A 23,283-nucleotide genomic window follows, 5' to 3' on the forward strand; every position below is an offset into this window, starting at 1 on the left:
TCCTAGCAAGTCTACTGTTTTCACAGTTCCATTCAAAGAAGGTAGAGACTTTTAATTCTTCTTTGTGATGATATTTCTCTACCGTTATTTATATCAGCTTACATCCTTACTTTATTAAGTTATCAAAGGTCAGAATCTGGCAGAGGGTCCAAAGAAAGATGATGAATGGAAATGAGATGACAGTAGAGTCCCATTGATTCCTGCCTGCCTAGATTTCTCTGCTGGTCCTGTGCTACACAAACTTGATTCTCTTAGCACTATCAACTTTGTTTGATTTATATTGATTCTCCAGGAAGTATTTGGGATTTGTAGGTACCCAGTTCTTCCAAAGCATTCTTGGTCTTTGAAGCTTAAGTTGATCTAGAGAAAAGCACTTTTTCCGGAAAACATCTAAAGCCAAGGGCTTGCATAGAAAGCAGCCTTCAGGCTTCATAGTTGTATGGTTGTTTCCTTTTTACTCTCCTAATCTGTTATGTACATGGAGAATCCTATAAGAGGAAGCCTAGGGCTTCCCTGGTGGCGCAGTGGTTGAGAGTCTGTCTGCTGATACATGGGACACGGGTTTGTGCCCCGGTCCAGGAAGATCTGACATGCCGCGGAGCGGCTAGGCCCATGAGCCATGGCCGCTGAGCCTGCGCATCCGGAGCTTGTGCTCTGCAACGGGAGAGGCCACAACAGTGAGAGGCCCGCGTACCGCAAAGAAAAGAGGAAGCCTAGATTTTTGAGAGAGGGATGTCAAGACATTTTTTACTTCTCATATTCCCCGTGTTTTATAGAGCCAGTAAAAAGTGAACTGCCCTGGACTGTAACTGCATTTATGGACATAAAAATTCTTCATTTATACCACTCAAAGCTCTATAGCCAACCACTCTGAAGAATAAACCCACTCTTCTGACATACTTACATATACAGACCCCCACTGTACTACTTAAGTATTGTTTCTGAGGAGCCTGAAGTCTAAACTATCATGCCTGGTACTGATGTTTCCCTAAAAAACAATAGTAACTTGAAAAAGACTGTTAGCCTAAAGGTGTGGTGGCAGGCAGGAAGCAGGAGGAAGCTTTTCTCATCTGGCTGAGGGGCTCCTCCCCAGCACTCTTTCCTGTTCAGCCCCTCTCCCCACATTTGTAGAGTTTCTTCATGTAGCATGTGCTAAATCTGAAATGGGAGTAATCACCCCATAGTTAGGAGGACAGGAAGAAGAGTTTTAAACATGTTTGAATGTTTTATACACACACAAGATCTGTTGATCAGGCCAGGGGTGTGAATAAGGCAACATTTTATGAGGTATTTTAATGATCTTACATTGATTTCTAACCCATCTGCGGTGGAGAGAAACTGATTTCCTTTGACGCCTCAACCCTGGCATTGAGTTTAGACAAATTAATTTCCATGGCACATGCTGTGAAAACTTTAGGGTCAATTCAGGAAAACTGTGTCACTAAGAAAGGAATTATCATTAGCTTAAGAAATCATTCTGCAGGGTTAATAAACTAAGACTCCGGGAATTCATCACACCAAGAAACTGAAGCGCTTGGAGCGGTCACGCTTCCTAGAGCTAGAGCAAGAATATACGTGTCCTCAGGAAGGACGCGCTGAATGCTTGAGGAGGCAGCCCCTGAAGATACTATAGTTTAGGAAGTTAATGAAGCAAGAAACGGGGTTTGCTCATGTGGGACTAAAGGGAGTATGCATTTCCATTTGTGGGGAGGCAAGAATGGGTGTGTCATGCTTCATCTCCCCCTGCTTACGAGCAATCAGGAAGGCCACTTGGGGTTAGCAGAATGGGTGGAGGCTGTTTAGGATAGAGCTGACTTAGAAAGCACAATTTAAGTAGAAATGGACTTGTTTGCCTCCTTTTGGACCTCATGAGTTCACTGCTTACGTACTTACAACATGACACTGTATGATTCTGTATATATCTTGATCCAGGGCTCCTGCCAAATAAGCTTATCAAAACATTAAAAAATATTTCACTAAGAGCTGTGCCTTGCAAACCTCCTAGTTTTTTAATCCTGGACTTGGAAGGCTATCAGCAAAATGAAATTGGAAAATAGGTGAACGTTTATAACTGGAAAAAGTTGTTTTGTTTTTAAACTATAAGAGTGTCTCGAAATGACACTCTTTCCTGTGTCACTGTTCTCCCCCTATTCCTTCATGATTTGCTAGCTTTTGATTTTTCATCTCGAGAATATGGGCCCAAAGTTTTTGTATATAATTCCAATATATATTCTGCTTTTCTTCAAAAAAAAGAAAAATCAAAGTAAGGAGTAGCGGGGGAGGGAGGGAAGGATTGAGAGTCTGGGATTAGCAGATGCAAACTATTTTATATATAGGATGCATAAACAACAAGGTCCTACTGTATAGCATAGGGAACTATATTCAATATCCTGTGATAAACCGTAATGAAAAAGAATATGTATATATTTAACTGTTACTTTGCTATGCAGCAGAAATTAACACAACAATAATAGATCAACTATACTCCAATAAGATAAAAAAAAAAGCAGTTATCTTTGAGTGTAAAATTGGTCCATATGAGTCTCTAATTAGAAAAGATTAAGTATGCTTACTCATCCAAGAGTGTGCTTGCTGTTTGAGCTATATAGAACTGGTCATGCTTCTGTGGTTCAGACCACTGCTTCTCAAACGATTTTTGTGGAAGTATAGCCACTATTGATTGTCAGGTTCTGAAACTCAAATCCTAGGTGGCAGATGTCTGCTCTGCTTTAATATCTGCTGGGCTACTGCCAGGACAAGCCATGGCGGGAGAGACCCAATTTTTTTTTTTTTTTTTGGCATATGGAAATTTATTGCTATCCTGCTTTCATCATCAAAACTTACAATATTGGTCTTTCCTTCTTGCCTTTGTATAAGGCCAAGGGAGACATTGGCTACTTTGACGACCTTATGAGTGGACTCCGGGAATGTCACCAAGAGCATGACCTTTGCGACCAAATCCAGCAACCAGAACTTCATCATTTTCCTAAATGATGAATAAAATTCAAACAACCATCATTGGGTACAAAGGCTCTGATTTTTTTGCCATTCTTGATGAGCTGAACCCTGACACACTTCCTGATGGCAGAATTTGGCTGTTTGGCTTCAACCCCCACTTTTTCAAGCACAATTCCCTTGGCATGAGAAGCACCTCCAAAAGGGTTGGCCTTCAGGGCTGTGCCCAAATGGGCTTTCTTGTACTGTTTATCATGTCACTTCTGGTCTCGTCGGTGGCTATGGAGCTTCCTGGCAGTGTGAAGACTCTGACACTTGCCCATCCTGCCAGTGCCACGGGCCTGAGTGAAAGACAAAACTTATTTATTTTAATTTTTATTTATTTAATTTATCTTGGTTGCACCAGGTCTTACTTGGGGCATGTGTGCTCCTTAGTTGTAGCATGCACATGGGATCTAGTTCCCTGACCAGGGATCAAACCCGAGTCCTCTGCATTGGAGGGCGATTCTTAACCACTGCACCACCAGGGAAGTCGTGACCCAACTTTTAATCACCTATTTTGTGTTTCGGTCTTTATTTGCCTGAGCTCAACTTTTGGTGGGAAAGATGAATAACTTGGAAGCAAGAGAACAAACTCCTTTTGGAGTGGGTAAATGTGGTATGAGATTACCAAAACCTATTCCTAGTACTAAGTAAGCTGATTTAATGCGTGAGCTTTTCTGGGTTTTGGAGCGCCAGGGGCCCAGCTTGCTGTGACCCACTGTAGTTTTGCATCTGGACCATAGATGGCACTGCTCCCTAGCAAAATGAATTTAGCTTCATCTGTAAGCCAGAGTAGTGTAGACTTTGGTTATTGGTAAATGATGCTCTTTCTACAGTTTTGGTATCCTCCAGTTTCCAGCAGAGGTACCTGCAGCCCCACAGTCAGCTAACTGATTGTTTATGTACCCCAAGGCAGTATTTCTCAAGACTTGGCCTGAGATGCTGGGGTGCATGTTAAAAACCTAGAACTAGTGACTCCTACCTTAGGCCTGGATCAAAATCTGCACATTAGATAAGCTCCTAAGAAGGTTCTTATGCCCACCAAAACTTGACAACCATTGCCCTAAATATTGATGGGCATGAAAATAGGAAAGTTAGTAGCAAGGTAGATTTTCCTAAATGTCTAACTTCCAGTAAATAATAGAAAGAATAGAACTACCTAACTACGTACAGCCAGTACTTTATGTTCTGATCTTTCCCATACCTCTGCCCTTGCTCCTTATATCCACATTCTTCCTATCTCTTGGTCTAGCTCCATGGTTCTTCTGAGCAATTCACTGCTAATAATGGGACCTTAGCATTTTTATCAACCTGGGCTTACAGGTAATCACAACCTCCAAAGTTTAACAAAAGGTAACCGCAGGCTCCTTATCAGATGATTTCACAGACATCTGAATGCATAGCTGCTTATTAGAGTGGGAATAGATCCAGGTCATTAAAGAAGGATAAAACCTGTGTTTCTAAATTGGCAGGAGCCTTCTGTTCCTTTGGGGGGCAGCATTTGAATGTGAGATAAGAATTTGTGCAAAGCCTCTGCCCTAGCCAGGAAATGAATTCACTACCCTCTGGCAATTGCTTTCTCTAATCCCCACCCCATAATGCTCCCTGCAGTTTATGGCCTGAAAGAAAGATTCTCTTATCTTCCATTACATTTGTCAGTCAGTAACCTGGTCGGGGAAGAGGAAAAAGAAATGTTGACAAACTTGGAAGCTTTGCCACAGAAGCCTTAAAGATAGCTTCAGATGCACCAGGAGGATACTCTTTAGTTCTTTAATGATGACTATCTCCAACTCCCTTTATGGCCTCACCATTCTGTGTATGGCTAATAGAACTTTGCCAAAAGCACTGTCTGGCAATGAAGGGAGATGAAAAAGTGATTTTATATATATATGTGTATATATTTGTGATAGAATTATTCCTGACCTGGTATCCCAGTTTATCTGCAAACTCCAGCACTCTTTGGATCTTTCGTTTGTTGAAAATTCATGTTATGGAGGTTGGCTTTTTACCTGGGGAAGCTCACTAAGTCAGTTATTAAGGACAAGTTAGTTTGTCAGAGCAGGGAAGTTAAAACCGCTAGTCTAAGAATTATCCACATTAGTCTGATTTCAGAGTCAAAGTTCCCAAAAGGCTTACTGGGTGTGGAAAATGTGAAAGAGCCATCTCATATGAATCTTTCACTGCAGGTCACCGCAGTGCCGTTGGATTCTTACTGCAATGACCGAAGTGCGGAATATGAGCGGCGAGTGCTGAAGGAAGGAGGGAGTTTGGCAGCCAAGCAGTGTTTGTTGAATGGGGCCCCTGAACTGGCGGCAGACTGGCTAAATCGACGGTCCCAGTTCTTTCCAGAACCAGCTGGAGGACTTTGGAGCATTAGGCCTCAGAATGGCTGGTCTTTCATCAGGATTCCAGGTGAGTCCTCCTTTCTCTTGGCATATGTTCCCAGCTTTGGCAAGGGAAGAACCAGGAAGATACTCCATGTGGTGGTTTCAGATATTCAGAATTCAAAGTTCTTGAGGTTTCTATTTCCTCTTTTACCCTTAGTGATTGTAGGTAAGAATGCTTAAGTAATTTGTGACTTGAGTGGAAATAGAAATTTTTTTTAGATTTCTGCCTAAATGCTCTCCTGTGACAAGCTTACAGCTGAGAGAGGAATACCACTCTTAGGGGTGGGGGCAGGAGGTGTAGGGAAATAAACTTGGTAGGAAAGGCTTCAGGTCGAGTGAGTACAGTCGTCATGTGCCATTGCCAGTGGAATGAATGAGAATGTCGTCACTCACAGAAAGCCTAGTTTAAGTAGCATAAACAGTGTCCTGCACGAAGCACTAGAGATCTGAATGATAACCAGAAGAAAAACAGTGTTTTGTGCCAAAATGCTAGCGGATTCCCAGACCTACTAGAGTCAAGGTCGAGGGTTGAAAGGAAACTAGGTTTTCATTTTTGCTTTAGTGAGACTACTTTTAAGGAAACCAAACACAGGGTTCATAGGCTTATGTTCCTTGCTTACACCTGCAGGCACACTGGAGTGGTAGCTTAAAGCTACCATGTTCGTTTCAGTTGTCCAAATTCTCTGATGCTTTGATTGTATTCATCTTACTGGCACGTAAAGGAAGTAAACTAGAGTTAAGGGTTCAAAAGAGAGGCTCTGCTATTTCTAAGAGATAACTGGGTTCTAGGCTTTAAGGCCTGGCTTTTCCATTTAATGTTAACTTTGTCAAGTGTCGAGGGACTTTGGGTCAACCTGTTAGTTGCTTCGGGGGTGCTTTGAACTGGAAGATACCGTTTTGTGTACAAGAGCAATATGTATATGGCCTCATATCTGACTTAAAACAGATGAAAGCAGTGGGTGAAGATATATTGTTAGAAAATAAGGGGAAAGCCCAGGTGTAAAGCAGACCTGAATAGTAGTAGGAATAGAGGAATAGAAGCCAGCAGGTTTGGAAACCACAGATTCCCCGGCAGAAGATGAGCACAGGTATTAAAAGAAGCAAGATAACACCTTATTTCTTCTTTCTCCCTTTTTCATTTTGACTCCTAAGTTCCCAGTACAGAAGAAGAAGGCTTATTGCTGGCGCTGTGGGAATCTCTTGTGGCTTTTCCTGTTCTTTGAAAGAAAAATGGACCTTGTTTAAATAGCAGGAAGTGTCTGAGTTCTTTTTGCATCGATAAAAAGCACCAGCCTCACTGGCTGTTTACTGTGAGAACCAACCAGCTCCTCACTGACCCTATTGTGCTCGGTAGACTGGCTGGGCAGGGCAGTGGGGGGTGGAGGGGTCACTGGAACCTGTATTTTATCTCTTTTTCCTCTATACTTTTACGTTTTCTGTTTCCCTGGGAAGGGTTGGTTTTATTATATTCCTTGAGAGACTGACCAAAATCTTCTGGATTTCACACCTTGAATGTGTCTCTGTGTTTCACCAAGAGAAGTGTGTACAATCCCTTCAAAAGTCTCCTCTCCTTGGAAAAAGGAGATATTATTTTATCTGTTACCCTAATTTTATTGCCATTGGATACATTCATTTTGTCGGTGACCAGGATCTTATACTGTGGTAAGAGCTTGTATCTAAGTGAAAATACTGTAAGATTGTACTGTAGAATTGTAGGAAAGATTGCAAGAAAGTAGCGTAGGTCTTTTCATTTCAACATTTTTTGAGCTTCTGTTTGAAAGAAGGGGCTGGGCACAGGTTTGACTTGGCAGAGTCAGCCTAATTTCTAGGGAATTGTGCTCTTCTTGGCTCTATGCCCTGCTTAGCAACAGGTGGTACTCTTGTCCAGTGCAACTTTGGTAGCTCCTGAAAATTGAGTAATGGATGCCAGGCCCAGAAGGCAACAGTGTGCAGTGAAAGAAAACAGTTTTTTTCTGCTTAAGTGTTTTAAGGCTGTTGCTGATGTCACTTTCTTCTTAGACCTTTTCCTTTAGGCAAGTCCAAAGAAATTCAGTCCATCCACTTCCACCTCCCCCACCTAAACAATAACAAACTAACAACAGGTGCGACTTCTTGCTTCTTTTAGGTGCATCAGAGTTCTCTTCTAAGTGTACATCTTCATCTCTGAGTTTTCCTAATCCTAGCATCAGTTCGTTCTGCTTGCAAAGTAAAGTAGATGTGGGAAGCAGGAAGGTGTGAAAACCATTAAATCATGATTTTGAGATGAATTGAAGCTTCTGAATATTCAGACACAAGACAGATTTGTATATGCTTAAATATTTGTGTTGAGGAACTATATACAAATGGAAAGAGGAGATAAGCAGGCTGCAGAAATATAATGTGCTTAGCTTGCCCACTCTCACTCAGTGACTGAAAAACATATGGGTTTCTTTTTTTCACTTTCCTGTGCTTTTAATGAGAAAAAAATAAACTTACTGTCTGAAGCTGATTGGTACCTCTTTGGGGAATGTTTAGGAGCTATCAAAATTGAGGGAACCCAGGAACCCAATTAAAGGAGAAGGGTAATTGGCAAGAAGAAACCCTTAAAGTTGTTATGGAAGCATTGCTGCCTGATCAGACTGGGAATTTATATAGGCCTCCTTGTCCGGTGCCAGCAAGAGGGCTTGCTTAGCAATCGGTTCTGTTCCAGCTGCAGTCATTTGATTGCGTTGGTAAGGAGACCAACAAGGAGAGCATTTCAATAATCTAAACAGGACCAAACAAAGAGGCTGAACAAAGGTGTGTGCCACAGTGTCAGGGAGGGGGGTGGTGGAGGAAGAAATGTGGCCTGGCAATGTTCCGAAGGTGGGAAAAGGCAGGCTGCAGTGCAGAGGAGTAAACATCCAGGACGTGTAGCTTTGTAGCAGAAGCAGAGTGGCTGATGATTTGTTGTGGTGCTGTCAGCACATCTGTTCTCATTCGGTTTATACAATTAATTGTGCACTTGGCGGATAGTGGCGAGAACGGAGAAATGACCGTTGAAAACTTTTGGATTGCTCTCAACAGTCAGCTTCTATAGTTCAGAGGAAAAACCACAGGTTCAAACCCGAAACTAAAGGTAGACAGTATGTTTTTCTTAACAGTTTTCTTTTTTAACTTTTAGTAGTTAGCTGTGTATGTGAACTCTCTAGCCTTTGTGTCTCTCTTTTTGCATCCCACAGCCACTTGCAAACATACTCTTACATCTCCCAGCCCCTTAAGTTTCATCTCTTCCCCTCCTAGTAGCAGCAATTGTTTAGGGTATGTTTATGGACCAGTCTGCAAACAGGAAACTCTACTTCCTGAAATGTGATGGGAGTTGAATGATACTGAATGGATAAGATGAAAATTTGTGGGTTAAGTGTTCTCTAAAGATCTTTGGCTGAAATGCCTTTTTTTTTTTTTTAATGGGAAGAGGAAAGAGGAAGCACAAATTAGTGAGTGAAAGCAGCTTCCATTTCACAGAAAGCCAAAGTCAGTCTTTCTGAAAAGCTGAATAAGCCCTAGTGTCTTTATTAAATTACAGCTTAGGATAATGACATTTACCGGCCAACCCATTTGAAATCATCCAAGAGAGGGGGAGGGGGTTTTTTGTTTTGGTTTTCTTTTTGTTTTTTAGTGCATTTCTTGGTGTTCAAGTGTCTTTAGGGGCAGGCAAGAGCAGCCCTTGTTTCTCTACATTCTCATGCCTTTGGGAGGTAAACCATGTAGCCACAGGACTACTAGAAACAGATACCTAGAGATAAGATGAACAAAGGAAAAACAGATTTCTCAGGTCACTTACAGTAGGTTTGGCATGAATATTACTCTTAGATGTCCACATATACCTGCTGTCTCTTGAATAAAAATGTGGAGCAGGGAAACTTTCAGATGCCTTAGCAGCGGATGTCTAATTGGGAATTGTCAGTTGGGAGGGGACCTACACCTCCCTACTTCAGGATGTTTCTTCCCAGAGCACTACTGGATATGATTTAACAGTGCTTTGCATTCTTCTCTAGAGTACTTTCCTGCTCTCATGATGACAAGCATCCTGGTTGCAGTAATTTTGGCTGCATACAGCTTTGCAGTGAGTGATTTTGCTGCTTCAATTAAATATAATTTCCCGCTTCCCCCCTTTTCTTCTCCCTAGGCAAGGAGAGCCTCATCACTGACAGTGGAAAGCTGTATGCCCTTGATGTCCTGTTGACTCGGCTCAAGTCTCAAGGACATAGGGTCCTTATCTACTCCCAGATGACCAGGATGATAGACCTGCTGGAGGTAGGAGAAAGAACCTTGGGGACTAGGACACTTTGACATTTAAGTTGCAGGAATCATAGATGTATGACTAATGTCAGTCCTGCTTAATGGGAAACCAAAACTTGTCTTCGTGATTTGACCATCTACATGGGGAGGAGAGGCAACTCCTGGCGGATATGAAAGTGTGCCAAGGAATTCTTCCTCCTTCCTTATATCAGTGAAATAGAATCCCCCTCCTCCCTTCCTTTACTAGTGAAGAAATTCCCGAATTTTAAAGCAGATCAGATCCTAGGAATTTCTTGAAAAGTCCTCTGAAATTCTGTATGGAAAACAAGATTTGGGATTAGTTCTCTATTAGAGAGCAGCTATTCATCCTGAGTTAGTGTAGTGGTTCTAAACCTGACTACATTTTGCAGTCTTTTGGGGGAGGTTTTTTTTTTTTTTTTTTTTTCGGTACGCGGACCTCTCACTGTTGTGGCCTCTCCCCTTGCGGAGCACAGGCTCCGGACGCGCAGGCCCAGCGGCCACGGCTCACGGGCCCAGCCGCTCCGCGGCATGTGGGATCTTCCCGGACCGGGGCACGAATCCGCGTTCCCTGCATCGGCAGGCGGACTCTTAACCACTGCGCCACCAGGGAAGCCCTGGGGGAGCTTTAAAAAATACTGATGTCCATCCTCAGAGATACTTATATAAGAAGTATGGAATGAGGCCTAGGCATTAGGATAAAAAGCTCCCAAGGTGATTCTAATATATAACCAAAGTTGACAACCATTGGGTTATGGTGAAAGATACAGCTCTGTCTTACTGTGCAGGGCAGATTTTGTTTCTTTTATTACTTCTGAGTTGACATTCTCTCTGCTTTCTTGTTGTTGAAGTAGTGGCTTATTATTGAGGGAGAGAAAGTCATGGACATATAAACAGAGGAGTGAAAGTGAGGACAAATAATCACAGACCACTAGAGTAAGTTTTTCGTGCAAGAAAGTTGGAAAGCCATCTGTTGAGAGGCTAAAGCATCTGGATGTCAGTAGTGTATAAATATTCTCATGTTCTTTGGTGTGTTTTACATATTTAAGCCTTTAAATTTTAACCCTGCTACTCCAGGGACTAGTTGGTAATAAATAAGTGGAAATTGGACCATGATTATCCCTATCTAGGAATAAGAGAGTAGAGATTCTATCAGTACAGAAGGAATGAAGGGTAGCAATAGGGGAGAATTTTAGGTTCTTCAGAAGCCAAGGCTGGCTCGCTGAATTTTGCAGTGAGTTTATCTGAATTCGGTGGCAGGCTCTTAAATAATCAGGCAACTTCTTTTAGCAAGAGACATAACAAATAATATTTGAGGTCAATTTAATCACTGTGTTTTATGTTTAATAAAAAGTGTTTAGCCTCTGGAATGCTGTCAACAGGCAGAAGTTTCTGCCTTTTTGTATTGTAGGTCATCTATTTCTAAATGATGGAAAAAAACGCTTATAAGTGACTGTGAGTCACCGTAAGAGGTGATTAAGCCGTTGTGTTTGATGTAAATCTTGACTATGTTAAAGGTCCTAACAGCAATAATCCAGAATAAAAGGACTGCCTGCATCCTTAATATTCTGTTCAGGGACTTCCCTGGTAGCAGAGTGGTTAAGAATCTGCCTGCCAATGCAGGGGGCTTGGGTTCAAGCGCTGGTCCAGGAAGATCCCACGTACTGCAGAGCAGCTAAGCCCGTGCACCACAACTACTGAGCCTGCGCTCTAAAGCCTGTGAGCCACAACTGCTGAGCCCGTGCACTGCAACAACTGAAGCCTGTGCACCTAGAGCCCGTGCTCCGCAACGAGAAGCCACCTCAATGAGAAGCCCACGCACCACAACAAAGAGTGGCCCCTGCTCGCCGCAACTAGAGAAAGCCCGCGCAGCAACGAAGACCCAATGCAGCCAAAAAAAAAAAAAAAAAAAATTCTGTTCAAACTAAATGATGTCAACAGCCAAAACAATATGAGTAATTTTCTTTCAGTGGGACTCTTTTTAGATAAAGTGCACTTGCCTTTTCCTGAAGAGTCAGGAAAGTATAGATGAAATAGTAATCTTTCACTGATAAGGATTATAGAAAAGGTAATGTAATATGCTAAGGATTTTGTAAGGGAGTTAATAATCTTTTTTTATTCCAAGGCTATATATCAGTATATTATAGAGTCTTAAAAGCTGATTCACATTATAAGGGAAGTTCCAAGGAAAAGGGGGTGAGCCACCAAAAAATAAGCTAGCTCTGGTAGATGAAGGTGAGTGTGAGTAGGTTAAGTGACACAGTCCTGCATTTTAGTTCCTTATTCTGTATATTGCACACTTCTAGGTACTCATAAGAATCGCTAAGATAAGTAATTCAAAGTATGATAATGAGTTTTGTTCAGGATGAGTGCTGTGAACACTACCCACCAGGGTCACTTCCTGTCTGTCTATAATCCAGCAGGATTTTTAGAGGGGATGTGGACTTTGTGGGTAGGCTTAGCAATGAAGGCAGCTTGAGAATCTTCTCTAAATGTAGTTGCATCGCTCTATGGGGAATTCTAAATTAGGGAAAAGCAAATTCAAAGCCTGAATTTCACAACTGCTAACATTCCTTAGCCATGTGTGTAACATGCTTCTAAGATGTTGAAGCCAGAAAATGTTGCAACTGTTTGTACTGAAAAATTAAAATGAAACTGTTGTCTAGTTTCCTTACTACTATACTCTTCTTTTTCCTTCAACATTAAATTTTAAAGTTTCTTCTTTTTCAGTCTATTTGTTTTAATATTATTTACTCAAACGAACCACATTTTGTATTCCAAGAGTTTAGTCCTCCAAATATATTTTGTGGCCATAGAATTACAGTGCCCACAATGTTTAATATTTGTCTAATCATTTATAGAAATGTAAATGTATTGTGGATTTTAGGACAGTGCAGGATTAGATCTACTTTTCATTCTTTTCAAAGAGTATTATGGGTTTTTCAGTCACTTTCATGATGGAAGCTTTCATTGTAAACATTCATTAGAGCCATGTTCCACTTTAAAACATGACCTAGTATTAATTTAAAAAAATACCTTGACCCTTGGCCTTGCTTCTTCATTCTCAGAGTGTTGTGGGTTTTGTTTGCTTGTTTGTTTTTTTAGATTAAAAAAAAATGTTTTCAGGATTCTCTTTTTCCCTTGACATCTTGTACCCTGTATATCAAAGATGGAAGAAAAACTTCCAGTAGAGCAGGAATTTGAGCTCACATGGGGCTGTTGAAGCTCTGCTGTGTAGCTGTGGAGCATGTCAGCATCTCTTTTATCTAACAGCCTTTTTGGGGTTTTTTTGTTCTGTGCCTTAGCCTTGGCTATGTGTCTGTTTCTGGGACTCAGAAGAACTAAAAGATAGTAAAAATTCACACACTTTTGTATGGCCAGGATTCCATTTTGTGAAAAACACTAGTTCTAAGCACTTTGTATTTGCTCACTATTTTCTAAAGTGATTGATAGCCTCCTTCTCTTGGGCAAAAATCTGACTTTAATTTAAATTTCAAGTGAATATATCAGATCTTCTTCCAAATAGAATTCTGTATTCAGAAATAGTTCATCTTGTCCCATGGTATCCAAATAGTATTTCCAGATAGGGGATTTAAAAAGGAGACTACTTAATTTTCAGGGCCAGGAATTTTTAGTGTGCCATGGGTAGAAGTCAAGGACATAAATAAGGGAGGATATCCCAGGTCACTAAGTTATGTTATCAGTTTATTTTTTATTTCCTGAGTCACATACAGGGTCTTGCCTGATGGGGGTACTATGGACACAGACATAGTCCCTATGCCGTTGGGATGGTGGCATCCAACTGGATGTCAGACAAAACTTTTCCCACCACCACCATTTTACCCTATAGTTTGGGATACTCCCCGTCCCTCCCCATAGTTTAGTAGTTGCAGAGAGCTTTTAACTCACTACAGATGACTTACATTATCTCTGAGTCATCTCTTTTGAGATTCATTCCTATTGCATCAAGCAACTGAGTCTGTAGTTCAAGGAAATAAGCCTCAGTATTTTCTATGCAATACAGAAATACTTGGAAAGGGTCAGCCAACTGGTGCTGTATGTGTGATTGTTAAGTACTGAAACCCAGACAAATCTTGCACTACACCAATATATGAAAATAATGCAACACAGAATTAAATACAGATAATCCATAGCTAATGATGATATTTGAGACACTGGGTTGTGTAACTTGCCTAGTCAGCAAGTACCTCACTGGGGAAGGATTCATCCCAAACAGACATTCTATCATTTATGGGCTGGCTTTTCTTAGAACTCCAAGTAACCTTTGGGAGCTGTGATTCTGAACATACAGGGAAACTGAGTATTTTAAAACTGCTCCGTGGAATGAAAAGCAAATTGGGGTCACTGTTAACTAGCATTTTCATTAGGTCTTAGAAGTAATAGAAAGAAATGTGTTTGCTTAAAACCACACTATATTTATTCTGTTTAGTTCATTTCTTTTTCATGCCAACTATGAGCGAGGCACTGTGCTAGGCAGAGGTAAATACCAGTTAAATGTGGTAAATACCAGTTAAATGTGGTCTTTGACTTTAAGAGATGAATCTAGTGAAGGATTTATGTATGTATGTATATATATATCTCACACAAATAACTGTCAAGTGTACCCTGATACTAATGCCAAAAATAAAGCATAAAGAGAGCTGAAGATAGCAAGAGGGATGATATATTTATTTCCAACTGGGTCACTTCGGGAAGGCTTCACATACGGTGACATATGAACTGAACTTAAATAGAATTTCAGCCATGAGGAAAAAGAGCATTTCCAGACTAAGGAAGCCAGATGTAAAAAGGCACAGACGTGGGAGGGTACAAGACATTGGGCAGTGGGGAGTAGTTTAGTGTAACTGGAGCATATGGTATAGAAGAAAGGGGAATAACAAGTAGGGTGAAGGCAGATTATGGTGGGCCCATGAATGCTTTATGATTGCTCCAGAGGGCTCTATATTAGATAAGGGAAGGATAACTATCATATTTCACTTACTTGGTGCAATTTGCTTGGACAAAAGAGACGTTGTAATAGACATTGAGGAGGAGCCTCACTTTTTGCTGGTGATATACACCAAAGATGGAAAGGGGCATGTCCAGGAAAATAAAGTTACACTAGGTCTGCAGGTTTGTGGATCATACTGAGTCTTCCCCTCAAATTTTTTTTGTGACAGTGAAATTGGGTTAAAATGAACATCAGAGACAACTTTGAAATAGAGAAGAAGTCTCAGAATGGAAGGTTTGCGTTAGGGATATATAAACATTTGCCTTTATTTTTTCAAGTGCCCAGTTACCCTTTCTTTATGATGATGATGGATGGGGGTTATAGTCATAATATATTAAGAACCTTGTGGGGCTTCTCCCTCCCCTTTTTTTCCGCTAGTGGTAGTGAGCTTCTGTTCTATCTGGGAAGCAGTAGGTGGAGGGGTTAAGCTAAAGGCTCTGGATCTAGTCTACTTGAGTTCCCATCCTAGCTCCATGCCTACTGCCTGTGTCACTTTAGAGACCTTGCTTAACATCTGTAAGATATGGGAGTGACAATAATAACACCTACCTGAAAGGCTATAGTGAGTATTAGATAAGCAAAACCAGGTAAAATACACAGAATAGTGATTGTCACTTAGAAAATGTTCAGTAAATGCTAGTCATCATCATTATCACTACTACAAGGTGAACCTAGACCCTTTGTATTACGCCCCTGGGTGTGGGAATGTTTGCTTTTATTTAGTATACTTTAAAGGATTGAGAGGCACTTGCTGAAACTATTTTGAGTTATGCTAATAGCTCTGTTCACATGCTACTGCTTAAAAAGTAGGACTTAGGGACGTGTTCCAGAACTGACCTGTCTTCTCAATTTGTATTCTAAGACAGTGGTTTTTCAACTGATGGGGTTGGGTACAGGACAGGAGACCTAGGTATAGACATTAAACAGGTGGGGCCTGGACTCCCTACCCTTCTTTGTTAGCTAGAATAGTAATTTTTTAAAAACTCTATTTTATATTAGAGGGATTCCATATAAGAGTTTTCTTGAAAAAAGTGTTCCAGTGCTTTAGAAATAACATAAGGTTATGTTCTATAACAGTGTAAATGTACTTACAAGTCACACCTGTTAAATGCAGATTTCGATTTACTAGATATGGGGCGTGCCTCTCAGTTCTGCATTTCTAACAAACTTCATGTGTTGCTCATCTGAGAGCCGTGCTGAGATAGCATGATTCTAAGGGACCCTGCCCTGCCTTCCCTCTGGAGTGGTTGTTCTCAGCTCTAGAAATAGGGTGTCTATTGCAATCATCTTTGGAGCTTTTTAAAAATAAACCAGTCTAGGCCCTAACCCAGACCTACAGAGTCAGAATTCCTGGGGTGGGACCCAGGAATTTTAATCCCGGCTGAAAATCAATCACTACTCAGATTCCAAGGGTACATCTTGTCCATAACCCCTTTGGCTTCTTCAATAATTTTAAAAAATAGTATCTACTAGAACTGTATAGGTCTAAAGACTTCCTAAATGTTAAAAGCCATAATTTTTATTTTATTAGTTCAAGCAGAATTAGAGCTTACTTTGGTTAGTGGTTATTGATCCACTTGAGAATACTGGTGTTCATATTTATTTAATTAAGGGAGGATACTAAATTATGAGACTTCTGGGAGGGGAAGGTCTACATTTGGTTTCTCTTTTCTCTTCGCTGCTTTAAGTGGAAAGGAATTCTTGGTTTACAAGGTTCCAAGAAATTTAATCATACTGATGGATCATTTTCTGAGCTTTTCCTAAATAACCCAAGTAGACTTGGGTTAGAAATGCCCTTGGTTTCTACAGAGTGCCAAGTGTCAGGAATAACTGGGTAACGGTTGGCCTTTCTGTACCATAAGCCCTTCTTAATGCACAGGAGTGCTAGCATGACACGGTTCCTACAAAACACAGTAAAGTCATCCAGCAAGCAGTAGTCATCCAGCAGTGGTCCTCAGGCATGGGAGTGAATTACAGACTTTTGGGGGAGGAATGAGAATGCTGTGCCATCCTTGAAAGACATTTAAGGGACTTCAGTGGTGGCGCAATGGTTAAGAGTCCGCCTGCCAATGCAGGGGACACGGGTTCGAGCCCTGGTCCGGGAAGATCCCACATGCTGCGGAGCAATTAAGCACATGCAGCACAACTACTGAGCCTGTGCTCTAGAGCCCGCGAGCCTAGAGCCTGTGCTCCACAGCAAGAGAAGCCACTGCAATGAGAGGCCCGCGCACCGCAACAGAGTAGCCTCCACTGGCCGCAACTAGAGAAACCCCGTGCACAGCAAAGAAGACCCAATGCAGTCATAAATAAATAAATAAATAAATAAACAAATAAAGTTTGTTTAAAAAAAATAAATAAAAATAAAAGACATTTAACTGCAAAACTCAGCAAATAATTACTAATTAACCAGTCTCAGCTGCTGGCTTTGAAAAGAATATATTAAGCAAAACTTAAGAAGGATATTAGAAAACCATTAGAAAACCTTTTGATATAGAGATTGTTAAGTGGGGATAGATTTTTTAAAATAGATTTTTAAACTTTTCAAAAGTGCTATGACTACTGTCAAATCATTTGTTGTTAGAATTTGTCTTATTTTAAAAAATAGAATTAAATTTTATATTAAATCATTAGGTGTTTTTAGGATCATAGGAGAACTGAACTAAGAATGGAACAGTTCTTGAAATTAAAAATTGGAAAAAATAAGGCTTTTCTTTCCGGATGAGCATTTGATTAAGTATCTTTCCCAAATAGCCTAGAGTTCTAGAGACATGTCTAGGATAGCTTTGGTGTAGCCAGAATTTGTGAATGAAAGAAATACTGAATTGCATTTTTAGCTCAGTCTTTTATCTTATAGATGTTTTTCTGTATTGTCAGGATATAGCTATTCCTCTGTTCTGCTTTTAACTGCTGTTTCCATGTCCATTTACTTGTTGTTTTGAAGCTATTTACTGAAATAGGATCTAAACTCAACTAAGCCTTCTGAAATCCCACTATTCCCCTGGGTGAGAGAGCAAAGGCTTAAAGCAGCAAATGGGAAAGATTCACTTCCGTTGCCTCAGTAACAGGTTGTCTGTGATCAGTGTTGGTTTGATTATGGCCTAGTATTAATATCTCTAATGTTGTTCTGACCTTGATATATAAATGATATGAACAGCAAGATCTACAAGAAGGTTCATTCATCAGTCCTGTCACTAAAGTTGGAAGTTCTGGTTCAAAAGGCAAAAGAGTGCAGTGCCTATGCAGGAAGCCCACCTTTTGGTTAAAGTTCAAATCTGTGGGCTGTCTCTCTGTAATCTAGGTATTTTGCTGTTCTGGTTGGCAACATCTCCTGATTGGATTAGCTGCCCAGGTATAGTGAGCCTCTAAAGACCATCATCATGCTGTCATTTTTCATCTTCTTTCCTGAATTTCTCATCCAAAACACCCCCTACTCTTCTGCCACTAACCCATTCCCATTATAGGGCTCTACCACTAAATGTGAAGCTTGCTTTGACTGAATATTTTCTGCCCCCCACCCCCGTGATTACCAGAGCCCTTAAAGAACCACCTGGAGATGGAAGGAAATAGTGAAAAAAGGAAGAAAAATATATATATGTATACACACACACATACATACCCACACACACACACACATATGTATTATATATATATATATATATATATATATATATGTATACACACACACATACATACCCACACACACACACACATATGTATATTATATATATATATATATATATATATATATATCAACTTGCTCTAAGAGTGCTGCCACATACACTGCACCAGTCATACCAAACTGTAACAACCTTCTGTGCTGAAGTACCCAGCCAGGTATAAGAGGTCCATAATGAGAATACTACAATGAAAGAACATTCGACCACAGAAAATTAATTAATAGAAATATCTCCCAAATGTAGAAATGATTAGTCTTTTTCAATAGGAAAAAGGTTTCTTTGAACTGAAAACACTGCTTCGTGGTGTTTCTTATAAATAGGCAGCTGTATTAGCTTTTTATTTTTTGGTTGCCTTGGGTCTTGGTTGCTGCACGTGGGCTTTCTCTAGTTGCTGCGAGTGGGGGCTACTCTTCATTGCAGTGCACGGGCTTCTCATTGCAGTGGCTTCTCTTGTGGAGCACGGGCTCTAGGCATGTGGGCTCAGTAGTTGTGGCACACGGGCTTAGTTGCTCCGCGGCATGTGGGATCTTCCCAGACGGGCTAGAACCCGTGTCCCCTGCATTGGCAGGCGGATTCTTAACCTCTGTGCCACCAGAGAAGTCCCTGTATTAGGTTTTGGTAACAGTCCCTCTGCAAGTGGACTTTTTGAAACATAATCCGTATAATCGGGGTAAAGAAAGGAAATCAGTGCTCATTTGGACATATCTGTAAGAGGAATTGCAACTTCCAAGAATGGAGATACATCCCCTCTATTGCATCTCTTGAAATCTCTTCTCCATTCTTAAAAGTTTTAATTCCTCTTAGAGATAATGCCAAGAACATTCTCTGCCATGGAAAGTTACCTTGTCTTCTGTTCATTCTGATGCTTAGGCCTCCCTTAACAGTGATGTATGCTGTGCTGGAAGAAGGGAGCTTAGGTTGTAAATTCAAGGACTTTGGTCAGCAAGAATTTGCTGGAGAGAAATCCATTGGGATGGGTGTTGCTGAAAGAAAACTGGCTATTCCATAGCCATGAAAGACATCTGGTTGGTGACTGAAAAGCCATTTTGGTTTACAGATTTCATTTTGTTTAGTTTGTTTTTTTACAAAACCTACAGAAATCTGCAGGAATAAGATTAGTTTCTAAGTTGAAATTGAGAGTCGTTGTAATCTTCAGGGTACCCTCTATTTTCGCACACTGACAATAAACTCATTTATGAATCAAATTCCTGTACTTCTGAGATTGCTTTCTCCTCATTCTGGATAGAATGACTTGCCCCCAGTATGGATGAGCTGGGTAGATGTTTGTGGAAATTAGAATGCAGTAATTTGCATCAAACTTACTGTATGTATCTTTTTACTCTGATTGGCAGGAATATGTGGTTTACAGGAAGCATACCTACATGAGGCTTGATGGCTCATCCAAGATCTCAGAGAGGCGGGACATGGTTGCTGATTTTCAGACCAGGTAATGTTAATAGGAATTACAAAAATGGTCATTTGATTTTCCTCTAGTTGAGATGGTGAGTTAAAAGAAATACCAACACATCTCGGATTGTTAAGCAATCATGATATAATTTCTGCTATTTTATGAGGTAGCTAGATCTGCTTATAGTGGTTTAGATCTGTGTGTCTGTGAAAGAGAGAGGAAATGAATAGTTGGTAATTTTAGTGCCAAATCAGTGCCTGTTTCTTTGGGCAATAAAAGAAATGATTTCTGAGTATGAACCAGGATCCTTCTTATGTGAATAATATGTACATAGAAAAAAGTCCACAAGGCTATATTCCTAAATGTTAACAATGGCTGTCTCTGGGTATTGACTTACAGTTGATTTTCTTTTTGTTTTTGCTTACCTATTTCATTTTGTATAAGTTTAAAGAAAAATACTTCCGTTTTCCTGCTTTCCCTCTAATATTGTAGTAGTACAGTGCAGTATGACAAATTGTGCAATCTATTCATCTGGCAGCTCTCAGTTATAGTACTTCTCCCACCTGATAATGAGCCTATGAAATTTCACATACTGCCTGCTGGATGCTTATGGCCTACAGAGCCATAATTATCCCAAGTGCAGGTTCTCATTGTAATAAGCAGGGTCTGCTTACTGCTCTCTCCAAGGAGAAAGCCAGGGTCCGCTAGTGACAGGTCTCCTGAGCTCCACCCTTAATTTTCCTTAGACCTGGAGAACTAAGGAATAGAGTAGATCTTAATGTTCTGTAAGTCAGAACAATTCTGAATTTTTGGCCTTTAATTGTGTAGTCTGTTAATATTTAACTTTCAAATTCTTGGGTAGAAAATTAAGCACATAGCCATTTGTATTTAGGTTGCAATTTTTAGTTTCTTTCATTTCAGTTTTAAAGCATGTTTTACTTCAGCATAAAACAAATCCATAGTTCAACATAGAATGTCCTCTGATTGAGAATTTTTGCTACTGCACGGTCCTTTATAACACAGCATGGGTAAGGAGGTGCATCCTGATGTTTTGGTTTACAGTATATACTCAGACCAATAACTCCTAGGTTGAAACTACTTCTGCATTCAGGTGCCTGTTTGACAAACAATGGAAGGGAAGAGCTGCTTTGGACCTATTCTAGTTTGTTACCTGAAGCAGCTGGTAGATGACCTAACTTAGCTTCTTACCTAACAGAAGCTTTCGACGGATTCCTTGATTATTGATTATTTGAGTTTTTGATTATTTGATTATCTCACTCAAATTGATTATTTGAGTGAGACATGTATAATCATAGTAGTACCTCCTAGCACTCCATACTGCTGTGCACCTCTCCCCACCCCCAAAAAAGTTTACCAGCTGATCTTTATCTTTCTTTGATTTTGAAATCAAATGAAATACATTTCACTATGTCCTTATCTAGTCCAACCTTCAGAGCTCCAAATGACAAGAATCTTACATACAAGACTATATGTTTCCCCCAGGATACCTATGTTTTCTCCAGGAATGCCAGCACTTCAGTGATTTGGGCACATTGGTATGAGGCAGCATGAGTTGTGTGTTAGAAGAAAAGCCATTAAGTAATAGATCTTTTGCCTATTACTGTTTGTGGTTTTTTTCCACTAATATGTTCGATATTGTACATTTGAGAATCTCATTTATAGCAAAGCTATTTTTTTTTTTCCAGTAACAGTTGGGGCCATTGTATATTCTATAAAATGCCTATTGAGGAAAATTTGAGAAATATTTGATGAAGAAAGTAAAAATCACCCACAATCCCATCACTGTTAACATTTTGGTTTATTCCTCTTGTCTTTGATGTGTGTATGTAGTTAGATTTATATGTTGATACCATATTGTAGAGATGACTGTGTCCTCATTTCTTCCACTTAACAGTATATCATAAAGGTCTTCACATATCATTAAAAAAGAGTCATTGTAATCATTATTTTTAATGATCAATATTCCATTACATTGGATATACCACCTTTCTGTTGTTAAAATGTTGAGTATCTTTGTTACAAAGCTTTGTCATCATTTTAGATTATTTTCTTAATATAGATTCAAACAAGAGAGATTATTGAGTAAAGGAATATGAATGTTTAAGACTGTGCATATTGTCATATTGCTTTGTAGAAAATTCTACTGGTTTAGATTCCAATCAGAGCTGTATTATGTTGACTTCTAACAGTTTGGGCTTCTGAGTTGTAGAGCTACAATTTTTCTTCTAGCTGAAGCAATTCCCAGAAAACTGGACCGTGAGATCCAGGGCTCACTACATTTTACAGTGACCTTTTAGTGGAAAAGATCAGTAGATGTATCTAATTTACTACTTCTAAAATCTGTGATTTAACTTGTGATTACTTGGGCAATCACAGTAGCACACATTAGTCTTGAAAAGCTTAGCTTAAAAGAAGGGTATTTTCACCGTTAAATTATACTAGATCTACTTAGTAAATATCTTGTTTTTATGCTTTCCTGGAAAACCTTACTTGAGCATCCAAATTCTACAACTAAGAATTACTTAGGGAGCAATGAGTTTTATTTAGATACTGAGTAACAATCATTTTAACACCTGCATCTGCATCTAATATTAGGTAAAATGAAAAAGCAGACTAAAGTCTTTTCCCTTCCTACATATAAGCTAGATGGTAGAGTTAGGATTGTGGCTAGGAAATAATCTCCTACCTCTCACGTATAGAATCTGAACTGTGCCTATGCTGATTAGAAGCTTGTCAGGCAGGTCCCTCCAAATGGGATCTAAATTTACAAACTTGAATGGCAACAGTAGCCCAATATAGAGTAAAAGACAGGTGCTTTTGAAAACAAAAAAGCATGACTTGCCAAATATTTTCATTATTATTAATGAAAAGACATCAAAAGAAAAAATTGTAATTTCAACTGGAAAGCCCTGTGGCTCAAAGGTCAGCCAGAGTAAACAAGAACTCCTATAAAAAGCCATTTACATTCCCTTTATACAAGATTTATTTATGAGGGATCCTTCCAGGAAAGAGTCTGACTGAGACTAAAGACTGTTTGGCCAGGATGTCCTGACTGGGCAACATTCAGAACATGTGACCAGTGCATGATCCTAGAAGCCATTCACAAGGTCTTTGCTCTGGGTTGCCTTGGCCTTTGTTTCCCTTCCTCCTACCCCATGACGTTTGCCAAATGGATCCCCCTGATTATCTGATTACTCGGGTGACCATTTGGAAAACATGAGAAAAAAATGAGTGTAGTGTGGATTTTTCCTTCTTGGTGAGAGTATAAATCTCCAGTATCTTTAATTCTGGTTCTTTTTCAGTCATTCAGCAAGTCTTTACTGCAGTCAGCTACGTAGCCAGCACTATTTGAGTATTTTGGTGCATAGTAGCCTCAGGGGCCATTAACTAAAGAAGAGTAAGAGTGAGACTTAGGCATGTCTTTGCTACATGATTTCATAGGCTCCTTCACAGACCCCCCTGAAACCTGGTATCTATGGCCCCTTCCAATAGAGACCCTGAGTT

The 23,283-nt window shown here is 40.1% G+C and overlaps 1 protein-coding gene and 1 pseudogene across 3 annotated transcripts in view; one reads left to right on the plus strand and one right to left on the minus strand.

Moving 5' to 3' along the window:
- The window catches only part of INO80 (INO80 complex ATPase subunit), a 136,729-nt gene that overhangs the window by 89,329 nt on the left and 24,117 nt on the right, over positions 1-23,283 (plus strand). For all 3 annotated transcript variants that reach the window (XM_024134383.3, XM_028495459.2, XM_024134386.3), the window contains exons 26-28: positions 5,184-5,409; positions 9,532-9,659; positions 19,703-19,797. In XM_024134383.3, coding sequence (XP_023990151.1) covers positions 5,184-5,409; positions 9,532-9,659; positions 19,703-19,797 — 449 coding nt within the window. The remainder of the gene's footprint in view (positions 1-5,183; positions 5,410-9,531; positions 9,660-19,702; positions 19,798-23,283) is intronic.
- LOC102976528 (40S ribosomal protein S23-like) lies at positions 2,841-3,278 on the minus strand (annotated as a pseudogene).

The sequence above is a fragment of the Physeter macrocephalus genome, chromosome 11 (assembly GCF_002837175.3).
Source record: "Physeter macrocephalus isolate SW-GA chromosome 11, ASM283717v5, whole genome shotgun sequence".
NCBI lineage: Eukaryota > Metazoa > Chordata > Mammalia > Artiodactyla > Physeteridae > Physeter > Physeter macrocephalus.